Raw genomic sequence first — 22,282 nt, forward strand, 5'->3', positions numbered from 1 at the left:
CATCGCAACTCAGAGTTCCTTCCATGAGACCCCACTCCGCGTTGTAGGCATAATTTATGGCTGACAATATGGCAAAGATTACTCTTTCTAAAATATTGCCTCTGCCCTTCACAGAAAACTGTATCTCTGAGTGGCAGTAAATGCAATCCCATCAGTCACAATAAATGACCTAGTCTTAAAACTGTACAGATGAGTTAATCTCACTGGCTTTCTATTCTTATTTAGCCTATAGCTATAAGAGGTTTAGAGTCGCTCTCTAAAGGCATATGTTAGCCTCCAGTTTTAGTGAAGAGTGAGGAACCAAATTGGTAGGGACCTTACATGAAAACAACCTGAGAAGAACCTGCAGACTGTGAATCACGATGGGAAATAGCGAATCCGAAGCTCGTGGTCAGACAGCAGTTTCTGCTAAAGAGACCTATGTGTGGTACAGAAAATTTATGAGGGAATATCCATCCGGCCTGCAAACACTGCATGAATTTAAAACACTCTTGGGTCTGCAGGGTCTGAATCCAAAGGCCAATCAACATGTTGATCAAGTCTATAATACCTTTGACATGAACAAGGTAAGACCTTTACTTTTTATTTGGCTGTGGTTCTGTATTCTCCCCTTTTTGAAAATTTGAAATAGCCTGAGGTAAAACATGTGCATCTCACTGAATTAGGAACTCTTCAGAGATCCCACAGCTTGTAGGTAAGTGAGTCATTAAACACATTTAGCTACTGACGGCATGAAAGTAATTGGGAACTAGCCTCTCCGCCCTTGGAAATGTTCTGCATGTAGGGAGTTATTTTAAAACCAAATTAAATCTCGGCTTGGAATTCTAATGCTATCGTTTAAACAAATCTAATAAGTGCAGATTGATTTACAAAGACTGTTTTCAAAGTATTTAATGCGTTGGTGACATTTTATAGAAAAGCAAATTACAGGAATCTGCTTTAAAAAGTGTGATTGCATCTAGATTGGCAGGTAAAATCAATACAAATTCGCCAACATGTTGTTTGTACTCAGAAGCTGGAATGCTGGAATACTTTTTCATATATAACCATTTTAGTTGGGGGAAAAAAAACAATTTAGTTTTAAATTCAGATAAATTTTAGTTTCTAAAGATTGTGACTCAACTATTGTCTTGAATTTACTCATTCCTGAGGAATTGCAGCACGTTGAATTTTCAAGACTTCTAAAGATACAAAGATGAGGGGGGGAAAAATAGGGAATAGAAAAAAAATAAGCCAAAAAAGTAACAATCTCACCTAGCAGGGTGAAATTCTTCTTGCCTAATTTTCCTTGTGCATTTCAGTTATTTTTCACCGGTACATTTCAAAATGGGCTGATGCCATCTAGAATGAAAGGGAAAGGGGAAATATTACTCATTGAATGATAGATGACTTTAGAAGGCTATGTGTGAGAATAGATGAGAAAGAAGTCATAAATCAACACAATTAAAACGATTGGCTGTCCATTGAGATGTGTGGAGTCTAGCACAGCCCTTTGAGACCTTTTTCAAATCAAAACAAAAAACAAAATAACAAACCAAAACAAAAAACAAAATAACAAACCAAACAGCAGATGACTTAAAAAGAGGTACCAGCGAGAAACTAGGGAAAATTAAACCTGTGTAATATTAACAACTATTTTAATTCTGGTAATAATGTAGGGAACACACTTCTTTTAGGACATGTTCTTTGTTATCAAGCATGAATGAGGCACTGCCTGCTTAGCGTGGCAGGGTCTCCCGCCTCGTAAATTTTTCTTAGTGTAGATGCAAACAAACAACAATTCTGCCCTCAAGGAGCTTACAAATCAGTGGGAAAATGAGGCAGATTCTGCTTTTGTTCTTAATGCTGGAATATATTCTAGATAGGCTAGAAGCTGAATGTTTGTGTCCCCCTGTTAACCTTAAAAATAAAACTATCAGTTTTACCAGCAGAAATGGGATTATTTGGAAATAGGAGAGAATTGCAATCTTGGACAAGCAAGCTATGGCCGAACCATAGGCCTGTCTGCCAAACAGATGAGAGGATCTCTTGTGTGGAGGAAAGGGCGAGATTGGGAAGGCTTTTATAAACAAAAAGTCGATTGGAGTAAACTGGGAGTTTGAAGTATAGTGGCTTTTCACTATCTGAATTGTGGTGGTATCTCCTGGCTGACCTGTTGTGGGGTGAGGGTGGGGCACTTGCAAAAAAAAAGAAAAAAAAAAGCAGTAGCCACAGACAAGAAACAGTTTCTTCTGGTTGGGTGTGCAGTGGACGAGGAGTGGTGGGGCATGAGAGCTCCCCCTGCTGGCCTCCTGACTCCATTCTAAACGAGCTTTCTTTTTTTTGTCACTTGCTCAAATTCATATGCTGAAATCTAACTCTGGCAGCGCCGTTATGATAGTATTTGGAGGTGGGGTCCTTGGGAGATATTAGATCAGGAGGGCAGAACCTTCATGAATGGGGTTAGAGCCCTCATAAAGAGACCCCAGAGAGTGTGTTCCTGCATGTGAGGACAGTGAGAAGACTGGCTGTCTGTGAACCAGTAAGTGGGCTCTGACCAAGACAGTGAATCGGCCTGAGCCTTGATCTTGGATTTCCTCCCTCAAAGAACTATGAGAAATAAATTTCCGAGTGTTTTCAACCACCCAGTCCATGGTTTTTCTGTTACAACAGCCTGAAGTGACTGAGACAGGGACCTGTGTGCATGTTGGCATGTGGTCTGTGTGTCCCTGCCTATGTGTGTTTCCCTCAGCTCCTTCTCTCCACCATTCTAGATGTTTTGGTTTTTGTATGGCAGCGGCTGTCCCACTGCGCCTACCGGAAGCTGCCTCCCATGGCTCTAGATTGCAGCTTCTCAGACTCTGACAGTCCTCCTGGGAGGTTAGAAGATGAACTATTGTCAGGTTTTTCAGTTCATCTTCCAAGTAGCTGGTGACCTATCCCATGCCAGAGATTTTGCTGTCCACCCAGTGTTTGTGGAAGCTATGTGTGTCTGGTTCCTGGGTAAGAAGAGGAACACGGGAACTGAAGTGCTGGGTGGAAACAATGACGCCCGCTGTCGAGGGCCAGATGGCGTTCAGCCAGGCAGTCTGTGCGATTGGAGTGTCTTCTCCGTGACAGCCATAGGATGGCCAAGCCCACCTCAGAAGCTTAATTAAATGACTCACGAGTTCTGCTGGTATTTGTGCTTTATCGTCAAAATTTTACGTTTGCTTAGCAAGCAAGAGAACCTAGGCAGGGATGACAGATGCCACACAAGGTGTGGGGATCTTGATATAAAATCAGGTTGTAAAATGAGAAGAGTAAGGATTGCTCGTTATCAAGTGATAGTGAGAAATGATATGCAATTATGCACAGGAAAACAGAAAAAGCCATATATTTAATTAGATCAATAAAACTCTCAGCTGTCCAGACTCCTGGAGGATTTACTATTTCTGTGGAGCAGCTCCTCTGTGGTTTTAACTCTTCTGGATGGAAATCATTCTAAAATGCATGTCTTACTTTTCCTCCTCCTCAGAGTCCCAGTAAAAAGCTTTTTGATATCAGTCATTATTATGAACATGGGTTGTTACATATTTGAAATACCAAGAAGCACCCATACCTGCTGAAGTTGCTGGGTTTAAGTTTCCTAATGTTGAAAATCATGAAAATATATGCTTTTGTTTGTTTGCTTTTTGTTGTTTTTCTCTTTCCCTGCTGCCAGATACACCTTTCCCGGCTTTTATTTATTTATTTATTTATTTGACAGAAAGAGAAATCACAAGTAGGCAGAGAAGCAGGGGGTGGGGGAAGCAGACCCCCTGCTGAGTAGAGAGCCAATGTGGGGCTTGATCCCAGGACCCTGGGATCATGATCTGAGCCAAAGGCAGAGGCTTAACCCACTGAGCAACCCAGGCACCCCTTTTCCAGCTTTCTGATTGTTCTGATAATAACAAGCTTCCAATCTCTTCTTACACTGTCATTTCCAACCTGGCTTTGGCATGTACTCTAGTTAACTAAACTTGTTGGAATTGTGCTTAAAGTAGAAATAAATAGATCCTAAAGTTTAGAGCGTTGAGTTTAGAACAATTCCTTGGGCTTATCACACACCCTTGCAGGCAGGCATCTCCTTGTCACTCCTTAATAGTAGTTAATTAACCATAGTTAAATGTGTTAGACACACTGTTTTAGGGACAGTACATAGACTAACGCATTCAACATCACAGTGATAATAGAACCCACTTTACAGTAATGGCCATGACATTGGCACCTCAGACCTAACTGGAAGGTAATTGACCAGAACCCCAGGTGCATTGCTTTGAAATGTTTCACCACACGCACCGAGTCCATGCTTGGTTTTAGATGACCAACAATGATAAAGCGCAGCAGAAATAATAAGGCCAACCCATTCCTAAGACACAGGATTCCTTTGTCATCAGGCTTTGACTCATGGATTTCCTGGTGGCTTTGTCAAACCATTGGTTTCAGGAATGTCTAGGACACTTCCATCCAAACTTCTTTTACACCCTTCTTTAGGTGGGTCAGATTAGCCCATTTAGCGTTTCCCAACTTCCTTCCTGTTTTATTCCAAATAACATTTCTCCAAATATGTTCCTTAAATTAGGATTAATATGTCTAATATCCAATGAATACAACCACAGGAACAGAGCCCAGAGAAAATGTAAAATTATAATAAAACCAAAAAAATTTCCCAGACCTGTTAGACACATGTTTCACAAGGGCCCAACACAATAAATAGAAGGAGAAATTTTTTAAACAGGGATTAAAAATAAGATCCTAAAAACCTAAGAATGAATATATATATATATATATATATATCACATCTTCTTTATCCGTTCATCAATGGACACTGTTGTTTCCATATCTTGGCTGTTGTAAATAATGCTGTTATAAACATAGAGATGCATTTTTCCCTTAAGCATACTTTTTTATTGTTCTTGATTTGAGTTTGCATCCAAACAAGGTCCATAGGTGGAAATTGGTGGCTATGACTCTTAAGTTTGTATTTTTCTGTAATAGTCCCCTAATCACCTCCGTTCCCTCATCCACCACCCCCCCACATATGCCATTGATTTGCTGAGGAAAGAGAGTCACTGGTTCTATAGAATGCTCTGCATTCTGGATTTAGTTGATTGCATATCTAACTTTCTAGTGCTATCGAGCTGTCTATTCTTCAAATTATGCATAAACTGGTATTTAGCTGTAGAAATTTAAATAGATTCAGATTCATTTGCTCGGCAAAAATACTTTGTAAGCACATAATTCTTGGTTGTCACACTTTTCTCGGATTGTCTGATAGGTTCAGAGATGTCAGCCTGATAATGATGAGGCAATTATTAACTCCATGTAAAATAAGGAAGTCCATAATTTTGGTATACCAATAGGCTATATACAGAGAACAAAATTTACTAGTTATTAAAATTAAACTCTTGACTTTTAAATTAACCTACAATTGTGTGAGTAGGGAGGAAGAACTGTGGTGTGCCGGGAAATGTTTAATAACTGATTCTCTAGGGTTGGTGGGGGAAGCCCTGGTAACCTATGCTGATCTCCATGGTGTAAATACTCCCACCATGGCCAATTTCAGGATACCAACCATTTAATAGTTGGTCTGCAAAATTCCTGAAAATTTAACAATCAGCTCGCCCCAGCAGATAGAATAGGCTCCAGGACATTGCTTGGATATATGTGAGGGTCATAGAACTAAATACCCATCATTTGCTATAATAAGATACAAACAGATAATGTCTAGAATTGATCTATCTAAACATCGTAGAATAACCGTCATTGCAAACATGTAAATAAAGGCTAGGGAAAATAACCTGTAAGTTCAAAGTTTTAAATGATAAGCCTTTTCATTTAATTTCAACCATGCAATAATAAAAACTGATTGAAAAATGTCTGATGATAACAAAAAGTAAATTTTAAAAGACAGCACAAAACATATTAGCCCGTCTTTGTAGGTGAGGTGAGCGATAGAAACCGTACTCCTCAAAATTAAGGTCTGTCTCTGTGCAAGGGACAGCCTGGATTCCTTACTTTCTGCAACTCTGAATTATCCATTGCATGATAGAAATCCTATGGATTCCAAAGCAGAGAATCAAATCAAACTTACCATTTGCTGAGATCCAGCAACGAGAGAAGTGCCCAGGGCCACTAGGCGTCCTGGACCTTTGTGCTCCAGCCATCCTGCTTTCTTAACACGTGATCTGCAATTTGCTCTTCACTTCTCCTCTCTCTCTCTCTCTCTCTCTCTTTTTTTTTTTTTTTTAAGATTTTATTTATTTATTTGACAGACAGAGATCACAAGTAGGCAGAGAGGCAGGCAGAGGGAGAGAGAAGAAGGGAAACAGGCTCCCTGCTGAGCAGAGAGCCCAATGCGGGGCTTGATCCCAGGACCCTGAGACTATGACCTGAGCCGAAGGCAGAGGCTTAACCCACTGAGCCACCCAGGCGCCCCTCCTCTCTCTTTTTAAGTACAAGTGGTACGTGAATTCATCCTTGTGAAAAAAACAGTGCAGAAACACGAACGTGAAAACACATTAATCATCCCTTTCAGATCCCGAATGCTTTCCCAAACCAGGAACATACCATAGCGGCATAGAGTAGATGTTGAACAAATATTTACCGAGTGAGTAAACAAAATAGTGACAAACGGAGTGTCCTCCCTTTTCTATTTGCACTTATTTCCCCTTTCCATTTCTCTCTCTCCTTCCCCCCCCCTATTTTCCCCCATATTTATACCAAGGAAGGCCACTGTGTCTTCCAAAATCTAACCTCACTCCCGATTAGAGTGATTATCTCAAGGGAAATTTTAAAGTTTATTTTTTACCCTTTTCTAGCTTGGAAGCATTTCAGCTCACACACTCAAGCATTCAGGAAATGTGACTTTACTTTTCCATGATGGAGTTAGTTTATATTTTGAGTCCCCATTTTACCAAGGAGTGTTCCCCCTCCGCTTCCCATTGTTGCACATAAAGCCCATGGCTGCGCTAATATCTGCACGAACACGGGGCAGAGGGGCAGCTGTCCACACTGGTATTCGCTGAGACCACATCTCTCCTCACCTCCTGCCCCAAGCTCAAGGCCGCTGTCTGCACGGTGGGCCTCCCCCTGGCTCAGGGTCCCTCTGAGCTTCCTCATACTCCTAGTCACAGAAGCCTCTTAGGCTGGCTCAGGACTGTGTGACCAGCCCTTCCTCCAGCCCTTCCTCCCAAGCCCAGTGAGAGAACCACAAGTGCTTGTGTTCTTCTCTCTGCCCAACCTGCCCAGTGTTCCTGTCACCCAGACCTCCAGCCATTCTTGGCCCTCATAGAGCACTGCCCTCTCCCCCGTCCTAGTCCCCAGAGTCCTGCAATCTCTCTTCCTTTCCCAAATCCAGCCTATAGAATCTCGGTCTAGTTTGGAAGGACTAAAGAGAAACTAGAGAAAACCGGCTCTAATCATATATTCTTTCACATCTTTTGTTTATGGCATAAATTTTATGCTCTGAATCCTAAATGGCTTAAACTATTGAAAGTCAAGAGCTAAGCATGAACTTGATTTCTGCTTTTCTGCTACAGTGACTTAGCTCTTAGGCAATGAAAACCTTCACTGACTAGGGAGGGCTGCATGATAGAAGGGATTAGCAGGAGCGGAGTCACATCCTTAACACAGCACTGTTATTATCCCGCTGGATTTGCAAATATTTACTGAGCAGCATGGTGGAAGGAATGTAGGCACAAAGATGCAGAGGAGTCGTTCCCTGTCCTCAAAGGAGTTGAGGATCTCGTGGGATGGCAAATGCATCTTCCAGTAATAGAAGGTAGTAGAGAATCAAAGACTGAGAGAGGGCAAAGCATACTGTTTAGTCGCAAGGTTCTAGATGGTCTCAGGTACTATAGGGCTGGTTTTAAACCCTGCCCAGGGATTTGACTGATGAGCCAGCCTCTCCAGAGACAGGCAGGCTGGATGGAGGGGCCGGGGAACTCTCCAGTGGCATCCCTGAAGGACAGGCAACAGTAGAAAAACCATACTCATATTTTATGGAGTGTGGGGGAATGGGGGTGAGTAGGTAGGCAGGTAGGAGATGTGACTTTTTATACCTGCAGAGAGTTTACGATCTAGTTGAGGATGAAAGTTATGTGGTGACTAAATGCCCAAAGCATAGATAAAATAAAGCAGCATAACAAACAGTAGCAGGACTGCGGTATTGACTGGGATCCGAGGATGGGACAAAAGCTAAAACATAGAGTCAGGCAAGGATTTTTGGAGAAGCTGAGGCACTCTGGGATGTTGGGAGAAAGAAAGAACTTGAATCATTACTAATAAATGGTAACACTTACTGAATGCTTCTGTACAGTCACTGTTTTAAGCTCTTCAGTTAGTAGATTCCTCCCAGCAATAATGTCTACGTAGCTACAGTTTTTCACATTCCCGTTTTCCCAGTGAGGAGACAGGCACAGAGAGGTTTAGTCACTTGCCTGAAATGACACAGCAGAATTGGAATGCTGGCCAGCGGACTCCAAGGGCTGCATCCCAAACTGCTATGGTATTCCTCTTTTAAGTGAGGAGTTGAGAATTTCAACGAAGAGAACAGCTCCACTAAAAATACCAGGTAGGAGAGAGGAGGGTACGCGGGGACCTCACTGCAGCAGGGGGTCCCTGTGAGAGGATCCCTGACGGTCGCACACATTGGGTGCCTCACCTGTGTCTCTGCCACATCCCGACATCGCATTGTTGCCAATGAGTGTGTTCTTACGTCACAGCTGAGCAGTGAGGCCCGCTGAGCCCGGTGATACCGGTAGTGACTTGCCTGGAGACTCTCAGAGCAGAAAGTGAGCCCTCGGCCCCTTGGCTCCTGGTGACATTCTTACTAGGTGATAGGCATCAAGGTGAATGGATAGCACTCTGGGCCAATACGGGCAACTGGGCTTTATCCAAACAGAGTGTCATTGGGAGCTCTGAGATCAAAAGTGCTCTGCCCCTCCTAAGACTCCGAGGTCTACCGGCAAGAGAAAATGGTTTCTCTGAACTTACAGGTTTGGAACTCAAACCATAAATGGAGTGATGGTTCAAGCCAGAAGATCTATTGACAGCACTAGGATACCTTAAAATGCTAGGAGAAAATGAAACAGTGGGGAAGTTTTCAGGGTATCTAAATTCCTCGGAAAACCCTGGGAATCAAAGAGGGAATGTGAATGATTCCTTAGAAACACGGGTGATAACTGTTACAGAAAGAGCAAGCGGGGGATCTAATAGATGATTACTACAGTATCTGCTAGTTTACCTATACATATGTTCAAAGATCAAATCTTGGCTTCAATGTCAGGAGTCCTTGCTCTTTTTAATGAGCCTTTCTGTGACTCTCTGTACTATGAAGCCCAGGCCACCCGGGGAGGAGGGGGAGGCCCTGCAGGAGAGGGAGGCTGCTGGGCTCCTGTCCCTGCTCTGACCCTTATCACCGTGTGTAATCTTGGACAAGGCTCCTAACCTCTCCGTGTCAGTGACATCAGTTCTAAAACTGAGACAAGACTTCTCCTGCCCACACTATCGCTCAGCGCATGTGACATAACATAGGAGAAAACTTTGGGAAAATGTGTCCGAAGACCCACCAAGGGGTGGTGCGTTTATCTGTAAAATGCAGGTAACTCCGACCTCAGCCCTAAGGGTCTGATAACAGGAAGATTAAGTTTATCAAGCTCAGATTCGCTTTCCGAATGAAAGGGTGCACCTCCAGGTGCAGAGGTGGTGTGCCCACCATTTCTCTTCTTTAACCAACCCCAGTGCTGTAGAGAGTCCTTTGTGTGGTTTGGGGACACATTAACCCCTTCAAATGATTCCCAGTCACAGAATGAGATGAATTAAATGGGAATCATCTTAGAGTTTCAAGTCTTTTCAACCCAGAACAGCTACACGGAAGTGCTAGCTCTACTTGAAATGCACAAGTGACCTCTGGTTAGTTGGCTCCTTAGCCTCTCTCTGTGTGAGAACCCTTTAAAATTGGAGCAGGCAACCTGGCTTTTAACTTTTGTTGTAATTGCTGTTGTTCATTAACCCCCAGCTTCTAACACTGTATCAGGTTGTCTTGCCTGCGGGGCGACCGCAATTCCTGCTGCTCCCCAGTAAGACAGGTTTACTGCAAACAAATGACCATCTCCTAGAGACCACAAACAAGGCTGCCATCCATCTCTTAAGGGGAAAGACTGAGCTTAGTGCTTCAGAAGGACTGACTTGGAAGCTCTCAGGAAGCATGTGTTGGTGATAATAAAACACCTCATATTTGGTTAGCACTTTGTAATTTACGAAGCATTTTCGCATGTACATCAATTATCAACATGCTGGTGGAGCTTCTCACAGAATTTCACCTGCTAAAGCCATCCGCTGTACCTGCTGACGTACATTTCAACTTAAGCTGTTGTCACTCACGTATTTGAACAAAACCTGTTGGAATTGTCGTTCTCAAATCTGGCTCCATCTGAGAAGCACCTGGGGTATGATGAAAATGACTACCGGCTAGGTCTCCACCTGAGCCCCCACCGAATCCAAACAATGTTTATTTTGTTGTGAACTTCCAGGTGGTTTGACTGTGCGTCCAGACAGGAGCGCCACAGTTAAGCCAGAAGGACCACCGTGGAAGTGCTAGAAAGCTGGGCCCTATGCCCATTTCTGCTACCGAAAAGCTTTGTAGCATTGGGGTACATTTTAAAAAGGGACTCTGGGTCCAAATCGTAGTGGAGACACACACAGCCTTGAAGCATATAATACAGCTCTATACTTCCCACCGTCTGTTCATCTCTGTTTACCTCTTCCGTTCGGGAAAGACAAGAATCCAGGCTCTTCCATGGGAAATAATACTCTTAGGAGACAGCAAACTGTATGGATTAGGGCAAGCCTGGATTTTATTTTGTCTGTGATATTACGTAGGGAGACACATTGGCTCCCTAAGGATGTTCCTTGCAAAAGGCTGCCATTGCTGTGATCGCTGGTGGGTCTTCCGTAGGTAGCCCATTCAGACAATTGTGTTGCCCTCCCCCAGAGCACCTGAGACTGGCTTCTGATTCACACTGGTCCAGACAATACTGAGCTGGAGACATGCTGGAGGCAGATGCTCAGGGCTTCTTGATTGATATCCAAGAAACCTATTCAGAATTGTGAGCTTATTTGACACATACTGCGAGACACGCGTTGTCCCAGGACTCTTGAATTTTGTATAGTCATGGTCAAGAACAACTGTGTTTGATCTGCATAAAGATCACATTATAGAACCGACCTACCAAGCCAGCAGTATATTTCTCATCTTAAAGAGCCGAGTCTCTTTTCAGGGCATTCCAGCAATTCCATGGCTGATGGAGACTATGTTTGCTATTAATGTTAAGTGTCTATCTATGAAAATGGGGCTAGGTCATAAATGCTGAACATAACTTTTATAGATTTCAAAAATTCACAAAGGTATTTTAAAAAGTACTCGTATGTGTTTGACAAAATTGGGATGTCCTTATATTACCTATTTTTTGGTAGCTCCTAAAAAGCAAATTAAATATCACTGATGATTATTGATCAGTCATATAATATACTTATACTAATTCTCTGAGTTACCATCTGAGCAACCATTTCCAGGCAGACATTTCAATTCCTATGTTGCTGCTGACTTACCACAGCTGGTAAAATGCCATTGGAAAGTGTCACATGTAAAAGAATGAAAATGTCTTCAGGTTAGGGTCTGTGACAATTCATGAATTTTTCACAGAGAGTGATTCTGTGAAAAGTGGCAGAACGTTAGCGCTGTGAGAAGGGAGAGTTTTAATCTGGGGAATAGTTCGGAGGATTTTTGTTGGATTTAGATTATTTGTTTTCCTGAATGAGAGGGTACACTAGAACATACAGGGTCTGATCCCTAGTTGTTGTAATAACAATCCTGTTTCTATGGTCTTGGTGTCACTAGACCCCAGGACACTTATTGGTATATACCACTCAGGGTGCTTGGCTAGGACTCTGTAGTGTCCCTTTGCTGGGCAAGGGGTCCTTGCTTTGGCTCAGCACTTCCCCCTCTTCAGGACCTCTCACCTGCATTGCAGCCTTGACTAACCCCACCATTCTCCCCACTTAGTAAAATGCCAGGTAAGATGTCACTGAAGATAACATCTGATATGCCAATGTGGTCCTGCCATCACTCTCTATATACCTGAGAGACCTGGAGAAACAGATACCGAAATGTCATCTCAATATATTCCAGAGACATCGGCTTTGGAGTTTAGTCCCTGGGATGGAGCCACAAATTTATAATCTGGGTCATGTCCTTAGGGGAACTTGGCTTCATTTCACAGATTCAAATGGTAGAATTTCAGTTTTAGAAAGAGTCCTTCATTTTGCAAATAATAGTAAAAAATAACAATCATAATAATCATAATGGCAAAGACAGCTATTTTTGAAGGAGGTGGAAGTCTATTGAATACACTGCCAAGGAGCAGGGGACAGGACGGCAAGGGAGAGACTGTCTGCCATGTGGCAGTGACAGGGGCTGTAGTTAAAGGGGGAAGGTGAGGAACTATGGGAAGAAATGGAATCTTCCTTTTTTATAGCTGTGTCCTGGTATAAGTAACCCATTGGTCAGCTAGGGCCTATGGTATTTTGAGGCTGGTCATCCAATGGACCTGTTTGTATCCAGCCAAGGGGTTGGGGAACCCTACGCTGGCACAAGGCCATTTGGTATCAGACATCTTCAGGAAGTTCTCTGCGCCACAAGGAGTCTGGGGGCTCAAATACAGAAATATAAACTTAAAAGGATTTTCCTTGGATAGCCTTAAAGAAAAGTCTTTGGACATTCTCTGTTGCATTCTTCCTAGTCACATTTGCCGGAACATCTCACCTTCTCTGTGATTCTTTTTTTTTTTTTTTAAGATTTTATTTATTTATTTGACAGAAATCACAAGTAGGCAGAGAAGCAGGCAGAGAGAGAGGGGGAAGCAGGCTCCCTGCTGAGCAGAGAGCCCGATGTGGGGCTCGATCCCAGGACCCTGAGACCATGACCTGAGCCGAAGGCAGAGGCTTAACCCACCGAGCCACCCAGGCGCCCCTTCTCTGTGATTCTTATCCACCTCCCCACCCTGAGCTTGAAAACTATAGGTTAACTGAAGGCAGCGATTACTTTATCTTCTGATTTACAGAGTAAGCATTACCTAAAACTCTCTCCAACACTAACACAAGCCATTAAATCACATTCACCAGAATTGTCTCACTGATGCAAATTTTCACAAAATCTTACCAGAAAGATAACTGGAAAGAAGAATTGGCTGTGGATTGTTAAGAATTTGTCTAATTACATAATGGAATGCTGAAATGAAAACAGAAAATGTTTTGCTTGCAGGAGATTTTGCCAAAGGCTGCAGTTGTCTAAGGAAAAAAGACTTTCTTTCTTATCCACCATCAACTTTGGTTGTAGATTAACTGGATTGTCCATTTTAAAGCCATACAATGAAAATATTTATGCTCCTCTCTTGATACAGTTTGCTCAGAGCTTCCAGAACCTGGTTTGGAAGGAGTTAGGGCCACCGGCCCACTGTGCCTAATCATAAAATACCAAATGTTCTAACGTCAACAAGGTTCAGTCTAGCCTGTTGCCATTCATTATATAGGTGACACCGAAAACTGTGATCACTGAAGCAGGACTCAAAAAGAGAAACAAACCATCACAAAATAGAAGGTTTTTATGGAAACTTTATAACAAGCCAGCTAAGACTTCTCAGGGAGGATGCTTCTGTAAGCTTTGGGCAAACAGGCATAAAAACTGCCCAGGAAACGATTGTATTGATTGCGTGCCCTAAGACACAAGAGGAAGACCTGAGAGCCAATGTCCCCATTGTCCATTCAACTTCTGTTCTCTGCACCTGCTGGTCTCATCACTGAAAAATAATAGTCATGTCCCACCAAATCAGAAGATATCTTGATGTCACCTTCAATTTCCACTCTGTGATAACTTATCTCCCTTGTCTCAGCCATAGCAAGGCTAGTGATTCACACAGTGAAGTGGTGACGAGCAGTAGGAAAGGCAGATGGAGAAAAGGTAAAACCAGCTATGTTTTGTAGACTTGAGCAAATATCCTTCAGGAGGCCTATTCAACCAGACTCCAAACTGCTAGCAGAAGTCCTATCACTTATAAGAAATATTAAAATTATTGATGGGATAAAGATATCTAAGCTGTAAAATGTAAAAACCTAATACATGTAGTAAAATTTTAAAATACTTTCTTACGGTATTTTTATTATATATTGTAGAAAAATTTTAAAAACAATACATTTTGAAGACCAGGCTATAGTGATTAGCACATTGGCTTTCATTATCCAAGATATTGTAGTAGTCTACAATACAAAACAAGCAAAACAAAACAAACAAACAAAAAACACACACACACACACACAAACAGACACACAAAAAGCTGTTAACCAGCAAACAAGATTTGCTTCACAACCAGAACTACTAGTGATTTTTCATTTGCTTTTCTTATAGACTAGACACAAAACCTTGAGGCTCAAAGCAAAAGCGTGCCATTTTACAGGCCAATACGTTTCAAGCCCTTTACGTCCAAGGGAAAGGGGTACTTTATGTTACCTCCTGTTTTGTAAATAGGACTCTACATTCCAAAGTTCCAAGGGGAATGCAGCTGACAGAGTGCTTTCTTGGGCTGAATATGCTACCATTTGGTATTTGAACTCCTGTGGGAACACAGCAGAGAATAGATCCCATGCTCCCTAGAGCCAGTTACCTTTCTTAAGATAGTTGAGCAAGGTTTGTACGGTGTGAGTCTTAAGAATGATACCTACTATTTCTGTTTCAAATGAAAGTAAAACAAGAGGAGGGGAACTGCCTAAAGCTTGAGAGCTTTAAACAGTCTTTTCTAAGATTGACTAATATGGCAAAATCTTTATAGAAAAGAGGCTCATAAATTTTGATTCATACTGAAAACGACATACTTAAAAGGAATCGTGGAGTTTAGCATTCCAAAAATATCAATGGGGCGCTCTAAAGAGGAGTATAGAATTTAGCTCCTGGTAATTCCTTTCTACTAGAAACTGGTACCTTGTCTTTTCCTGAGTGGAGGACAAAACCTGAAGATATTCAGGAGAAGACGGTCACTGTGGGATGTGTGGTGGTGAGGATACAGCCTTCTCTCCTAGGATTTCAGAACTTTTCCCTTTTTGGGGGGGCATAAGGAGTAGATATTTTCTCTAAAAAAAAAAAGGAACTTACCTATATATTTAAAGTCGCTTGTTTCTATACACTGTACCCATGTTTTTGTTTGTTTGCTTAACAAAATGCTGGGAAGTTTTCTATGCTTTAATCTTGTGAGTTATATTAATTTGTGCTAACCATGACTTCTCAAATAAAAACAATTGTTTTTCTTAGATATTGATTTCCCTTTCCACCTTGCTTTTCATAGGATGGATTTATTGACTTTTTAGAGTTTATTGCTGCTATAAATCTAGTTATACGAGGAAAAATGGAGCAAAAATTAAAATGGTATTTTAAGCTGTATGATGCTGATGGAAATGGTTCTATTGACAAAAAGGAGCTACTGAACATCTTCATGGTAAGTGAAGCAGTGAAGCAACTTTGTAGGACATTGTAGAGTTAATGTCATTTTCCTCCTTGTGGAGCTGGCGAGAGCTATGTGGTTGGTGACTCTTGGGATATACATTTGGAACCGCTGGAACAATGTAAATGTTACTGTGCTATTGGTTACTGAGTGTGCACTTGCAAACCAGCATTTTCTTGTTGATGTTCAAATTCACAGATGTAGCAGAGTACGGAGATGAAAAATGAAATAAACATGTTCTAAAGCAATTTACCTTTTGTCTGCATCCGTGAAGAAAGTTTTGGGAGGAACAGCTAAGATACTAGGTGATTTATATAACAAGAGCCATGAACTAAGAACAAAGGTAGCTGAGGACTAATCTTTCTGGGGGCTGGACTAAAGTATTTTTAATAGGTAGCTCAAGGATCTCAGGTCCTTTCCAGCTCTAAAGATCAATGAGTCCCTTTATGAATCTCGTCCCCCTCCATCATGGAAGTGGGAATAGTTATTATCACGGTATGAGATGAAATGGGTCCTAGAGTAAAAGATGGTTAAATGAGACATTGTACCTAAGTGAGGTTGTGAAGTAAAATAAACAGTAGGAATGTGATATAGTGAATTTGTAACACAGAGTCAGAATTAGAATCAGAAGTCTTAGAAATGATCTGGTCCAAATTCTTCCATTTACAGATGAAGGATCTGAGTTACAAACATAATACATAGTATAATTTTAGCAAAATGCAAAGAAAAGTAAATGGATAGAACTACCATTATCATTAAACACCTCGATAAATGGACAAAGCTGTTAAAATGTAAACTGTTTAACAAATGTAGAGTTCACCAACATATGCAAAGAATTCAAGAGTGTGTTAATACTAATATTGCTTCCACTTTGATCTCACACAGGTAATTCACAAAAAAATACTAAGATGCACTTCATAATTGAATTTTGTAAACATTAAAATTCAGAAATTCTGTATATATATTACATATTGCAACACAAAATTAGGAATCTAAAATATTCTCTAGAGAGTACCCAACCTCATGTAATTTTAGAATGTCCTCTTAAATATTCTTGAATTTATTTTTTAAAAATATAAAATATGTAATAAAGCATACAGATATTGGGGGATGCCTCCAAAGCAGTACAAAAACCAAGCGTTCTTATCTTGGGATCTGTGGATCTGTGGTCTTTGGGAATCCTTGAAGGACATGAAATTGAGGGCATATTTTTTTTTCCTGCATATGTTACCCATTTCTGGGGGGAGGGAGAGGGTCATCAAATTCTTAAAAGAATTAGGAAGAACAAAAGGATAAAAATGATTTTGTCTAAATCTTATGGAAATTTTTGCACAGATTTTCATTAGTTAAAATGTATAACTTATGTTAGTGAGAAAAGAAAAGAGAAATATTAAGTAGCTAATTGAATTTTTCCTTAAAGCGTTTAGAAAGAGAACAAAAAGAAATAAGGAAACAATAAAAACACAGAGCAGAAATTAATAATTGATACTATTTGTCTCCAGTGAAATTAATAAAAATTAACAAGAATAAGATGTAATTCTCGCAAGGGCACTGTAAGAAGTGCACCCTTACACACTGTGGAGGAAGTATAAATGGATGGAATATTCCTGGAAATTTGGTAATCTGCATCAAGAGGTTAAAAGTTTATCTTCATTTTAGAGTCAACATTTTTGGTCAGGAAAAGCAATCATTAACATCAAAGATAAAAGTTCTATGACTTACATCACAGAGTCACTTAAAATACTAAAAAATAAGTGACTTAAGAGAGGAAAAGTTTTAAATAAATTAACATAATGGAATGCGTACTTACCAAAAATGAGTGGTCCACAAACATGTTTTCTCTTTGGTGGCAAGTGAAAAAAAAATAGGGTCAGGGGGGCACCTGGGTGGCTCAGTGGATTAAGCCTCTGCCTTCGGCTCAGGTCATGATCTCAGGGTCCTGGGATCGAGCCCCACATCGGGCTTTCTGCTCGGCAGGGAGCCTGCTTCCCCCCTCTCTCTGCCTGCCTCTCTGCCTACTTGTGATCTCTCTCTGTCAAATAAATAAAATATTTTAAAAAAAATAGGGTCAGGAATAATACATGCTGTTTAATAGAAGTTCTTTCTTTTTTTTTTTTTTAATGGCTCAGTTTTTTTATCTGGGGGAAAAGCACATTGTCAAACAGAGAGCTTTTTTTTTTCCTATTTAACATTTTTTTAAATTTAATTTAATTAATTTATTTAAAAAAATTTTTTATAAATATGCAATACATTTTTATCCCCAGGGGTACAGGTCTGTGAATCACCAGGTTTACACACTTCATAGCACTTACTTTAGCACATACCCTCCCCAATGTCCATAGCCCCACCCCCCTCTCCCAACCCTCCTCCCCCCAGCAACCCTCAGTTTATTTTGTGAGATTACGAGACACTTATGATTTGTCTCCCTCCCAATCCCATCTTGTTTCATTTATTCTTCTCCTACCCCCTTAGCCCTCCATGTTGCATAGAAGTTCTTCCAATACATAATAATAGGATGTTAAAATAAAATACAGCTCAACCACCAAAAGGATCCAAAGGAAGTACTAGATTATAGGCAAAATTTACAAAGGAAGTAGTTTCACTTCAAAGGCATAAAATGGTCAGGAGAATTTTGAGCAGGATTATTAGAGAGGATTTCTTGGGTAAGAGCACTCAAGTCAGTAGCACGCGGATTTAAGGAGACCATGGAGTTTCGGGCGACACTGTGTTCCATTGTTTGAATCTGAGAAATCCATATGACAGAGTCGAGGGATATGGTTTAGGAAGTGTCGCACGCCCAGAATTAGTTGGGACGGAGGCTTTTTCGTGGATCAGATATGGGGGGTGGGGAAGCTGATATAGAATTGTCTTGGATCTTGCCCAGCTGAGCCCCTTAGAGAAATGAAGCCATCTCAGAAGAAGAGGGAGCTAGAGGTAGAACCAGAGAGTGGTTCCCAACCATGAACGAGGTTGCCCCCCTTCTCCCCCAGGGGACACATGGCAATGTTGGGAGACATTCTGGTGGTCAGCAGGGCAGTGAGTGGGGGAGGGCGTGGTGCAGCTGCTCTCTATTGTTTAGAAACCAGGGGTGGATGTTAAACTTTCTCCAATGCATAGGACAATCCTGAACAAGAAAGAATTGTCTAGTCTGAAATATCAATTGTGCAGATACTGAGAAACTCAGACCTAGGACTTGTAGAAAGAGCCTTGAGGGGTCAGCTGGAATCAAAATGCCTGACGCATGTCTAGGGAATTGCAGGAGAGAGTCTCAGTAATGAAGGGGAGGCATGGTCTCAGATAAGGAGGGGATTTCCAACATCTGCCATTCGGACGGAGAGTTCTGACACTCAGTAGCAATGACAGTGCCTGCCAAGTCAGAAGTATCCTGCTCCCCCTTCTCTCTTACCTCCTCCTGCTCCCACTCAGAGTTCTCAGAGAAGGGCTTAGCTTTAAATGCAGGAGAAAGTGAGAGAACCATGAGAGACAATGGACTCTGAAAAACAATCTGAGGGTTTTGAAGGGGCGGGGGGTGGGAAGTTGGGTGAGCCTGGTGGTGGGTATTATGGAGGGCACATGGAGCATTGGGTGTGGTGCATAAACAATGAATTCTGGTGTACTGAAAAGAAATGAAAAAATATATATAATTAAAAAAAGTACAGATATGCTAAATGAGGGAGAAGAGAAGAAAACAAGCCGTGCATCCTTGCCTGTCCCCTAACCATGTTTCTCCTGTAAGAAGAGGGAAAAGACAGGCAACACTGACAGCTCCCTCTGAAAAAATCCCTTCAGGTCTATCAACCTTCCAGTCAATCCTTCAGTCTCACTTATATTGCCCAGAGATGGGTGACAGACAAATCCTAGAAATTGCATAATCTTTTATTATGACGTATACATACGGTCTAGCATCCCTTCCGGCTTAACCTGAAGATGCCTAGCCAAATTTTCTAAGCTTCTGAGACCTCTTTCAAGAGACTGAGAAACACTAAAAATGTCCAATAAGGTACTACATGTATGTAACCATTATTCTTTTTTTTTTTTTAAAGATTTTATTTATTTATTTATTTGACAGAGATCACAAGTAGGCAGAGAGGCAGACAGAAAGAGGGGAAGGGAAGCAAGCTCCCTGCTGAGCAGAGAGCCCGATGTGGGGCTCCATCCCAGGACCCTGGGATCATGACCTGAGCCGTAGGCAGAGGCTTTAACCCACTGAGCCACCCAGGTGCCCCTGTAACCATTATTCTAAGTATCACTGTATATTTGACTGCGAGACCTTGACTTGCTAAGGCCAGGAGTTGTGCATTACCACTGTACGCTCTGGCTAATCCTGGATTCAGCTTCCGTAATGCTTGAGAAGCAGAAGAGATAGTCCTATTGCAGACTGTGCCCTCAATTAAAATATGTTGCCAGCGGTTTTTCTAAAGATCCCTTCATGTTCAATCAAGATAGTTCTGTTCGGATTCCCAGATGACTACTCATTCTCTCTCCATCTCTCTTTCATTTCGTGATGCATTTCTACATCAAATATTGGTCACTTAATTTAATCACCTGGAGATGGAGGAGAAGTCGAGAATGGTTAAATTTTCCCTCCAGGAAAGCTGGAAATGTCATTTTCCCTGGGCCCCCTGACAGCTGTAATGATGAAGGTGCTGGCAGTGAGAGAAATACCGTGTCCTTCCAAGGCGTATATATCTGTCTTCCCAGTCGATCATTCCACAAAAGGGCAAAAAGGACCAGAGGTGCCAGTGTCAGAAGCTAGAGGGGAAGCTTTAGATGCTTACAGAATATCCTTTCGTGTTTCTCCATAAAATCAATGATAATTGGTCTGAAGTTGAGAGCATTGTCTGTTTTCTAGGTCCAGAATTCTTACGACAGTGGCTGCTACAGTTTTTTTCTCCAGTAGACTTTTTGTATCTTTTGTGACCTAATGTGTTGAATGGATCCCTTTTCTGCTCTATAATATCAAATTCAGATTGTATTCAGTTAATTAAATTTCTAAGCCTCATTACCCTGAACTGACATATAATTTTTTTATTTATTTTTAACAACTAGAACAGGTTGGACAGCCAAAATGACATGAACACATCCTCAAATTCTGTCACATTGTGGGTAGAAATGTCACAGAAATGTATTTGCTTCCAGCAAAGTTGAACTTTCTGATTTAATTTCTCTTTGCAGGCTGTTCAGGCCCTCAACGGCCAGCAAACTCTGAGTCCTGAAGAATTTACTGACTTGGTTTTTCATAAGATCGATATAAACAATGATGGTAAGGCAATTACTCTCCTTGGGCTTACTTTTTAAAAAAAATCTACAAAGTAGTAGATGGTGGTGAGGGAATGCCATTAGGCAAAAGCATGAACCTTTTCAAGAAAATCGTAGTTTTGATATCACTTGGGCTTCATAATTTGGCCAATTCAATGTTCTCCAGTCAGTACAATTAAATTGAGTAAATATTTATTGAAAAAATACACACACACACACACACGCACACACACACATACATACACACACATATTTTCAGTTCGTGATGCTTGATACTTTGGGATATATGAACAAAGTAAAGGGAGGTACAAGGAAAGAAAAGTAGGAAAATATGATTTGAAGGACTCTCTTGTTTGCTTTGGGGTATGTTCTAGTAATTATTACTTTCTACTGCAGGTGTCGCATCAACTTGCCAATAAACGCAAGTTTTCCATAGTATAAAAATCATTTCTTCAATTGTGTAATTTACCTCTACTCTCATATTTTCCCCTTCCCTTTGAATACACACTTCTGGGCAGAGTTATTGCATTTGCCTTCATTTCTGTTCTTCGTACCTTTTCTACATTTCTACTCTTTCTGCTCATTTTTCCATCTGCTATTGCTACCCTCAAATCTGGCTTCCTCTTTAGCTCAGAGAAGGTACACTTCTTGTTCAGAAACTGAGTGAAAGGGAAGATGCAGACATTCTGGGAGAAGGGGAAATGCTTACACGGAAAGACTTTGATCTCAGTAAACTGATAGGGGAGCATATTGGTTGGGGATTGAGGAAGCCTATCTAGGAATGTTCCTTGAAAACAGAAAGTTTGACATTGTGAAAAATATGCAGTTAGTAAGTGATTTAAGTGGGGAAAAGGGATGGATATGAAGTATTGGGACTCCAGCCATGGTTGCCATCAATCCAAGGTAATTTTTTCCAAAGAACCAACATGACCGCCATAGGTCACTTCTTTTAATGGGCACTAGAGGGCAGTAGACACCCATGTTGAGTGTGGCAGTTGGCACACGTCTACTGTGGATGGGATGGTGAGGGGGCTGGGAGGGAGTTCATATGAAACCGCCACTATGAATGAGCCAAACAACTGGACAAGAGTATAAATCTCAGAATAACACTTTAGAAATACATCAATAGCATTAATCTCCCTCTTAGGACCTAGTCCTAGTTTGCTTCACTTTAATTTCAAGTTAGCATGCTCATTTTCTAAATGGCCAAGATCAGAGCCATTTGGTTGTAATCACTTATCTTTGGGTCTATCTAGATTGAGGGTAAAATAAGTCAGTTCATGTGAACACTTGCAAAACACAGATTCCGACTACCCAGAATTGACAAGGAAACTAAGTGAGGGTAGACAAGGACCAGAGAAATGGAGAGTGGAAGATCTTAGGAGGTAATGACAATTTCATTTAAAATATGCAACTGAAAATTCTAATCACCAAACAGGACAAATACTGTAGGTTTTCTTCTGTTTTAGTTT

General features: G+C 41.2%; 1 protein-coding gene across 1 annotated transcript in view; it reads left to right on the forward strand.

Annotated features, from left to right (window-relative positions):
• Nucleotides 1-362: 362 nt before the first annotated feature.
• GUCA1C (guanylate cyclase activator 1C) overlaps nt 363-22,282 on the forward strand; it is a 29,485-nt gene continuing 7,565 nt past the window's right edge. The window contains exons 1-3 of the mRNA XM_059165248.1: nt 363-566; nt 15,396-15,545; nt 20,727-20,814. Of these exons, the coding sequence (XP_059021231.1) occupies nt 363-566; nt 15,396-15,545; nt 20,727-20,814 (442 nt within the window). The remainder of the gene's footprint in view (nt 567-15,395; nt 15,546-20,726; nt 20,815-22,282) is intronic.

The sequence above is a fragment of the Mustela lutreola genome, chromosome 2 (assembly GCF_030435805.1).
Source record: "Mustela lutreola isolate mMusLut2 chromosome 2, mMusLut2.pri, whole genome shotgun sequence".
In the NCBI taxonomy this organism is placed as follows: Eukaryota; Metazoa; Chordata; class Mammalia; order Carnivora; family Mustelidae; genus Mustela; species Mustela lutreola.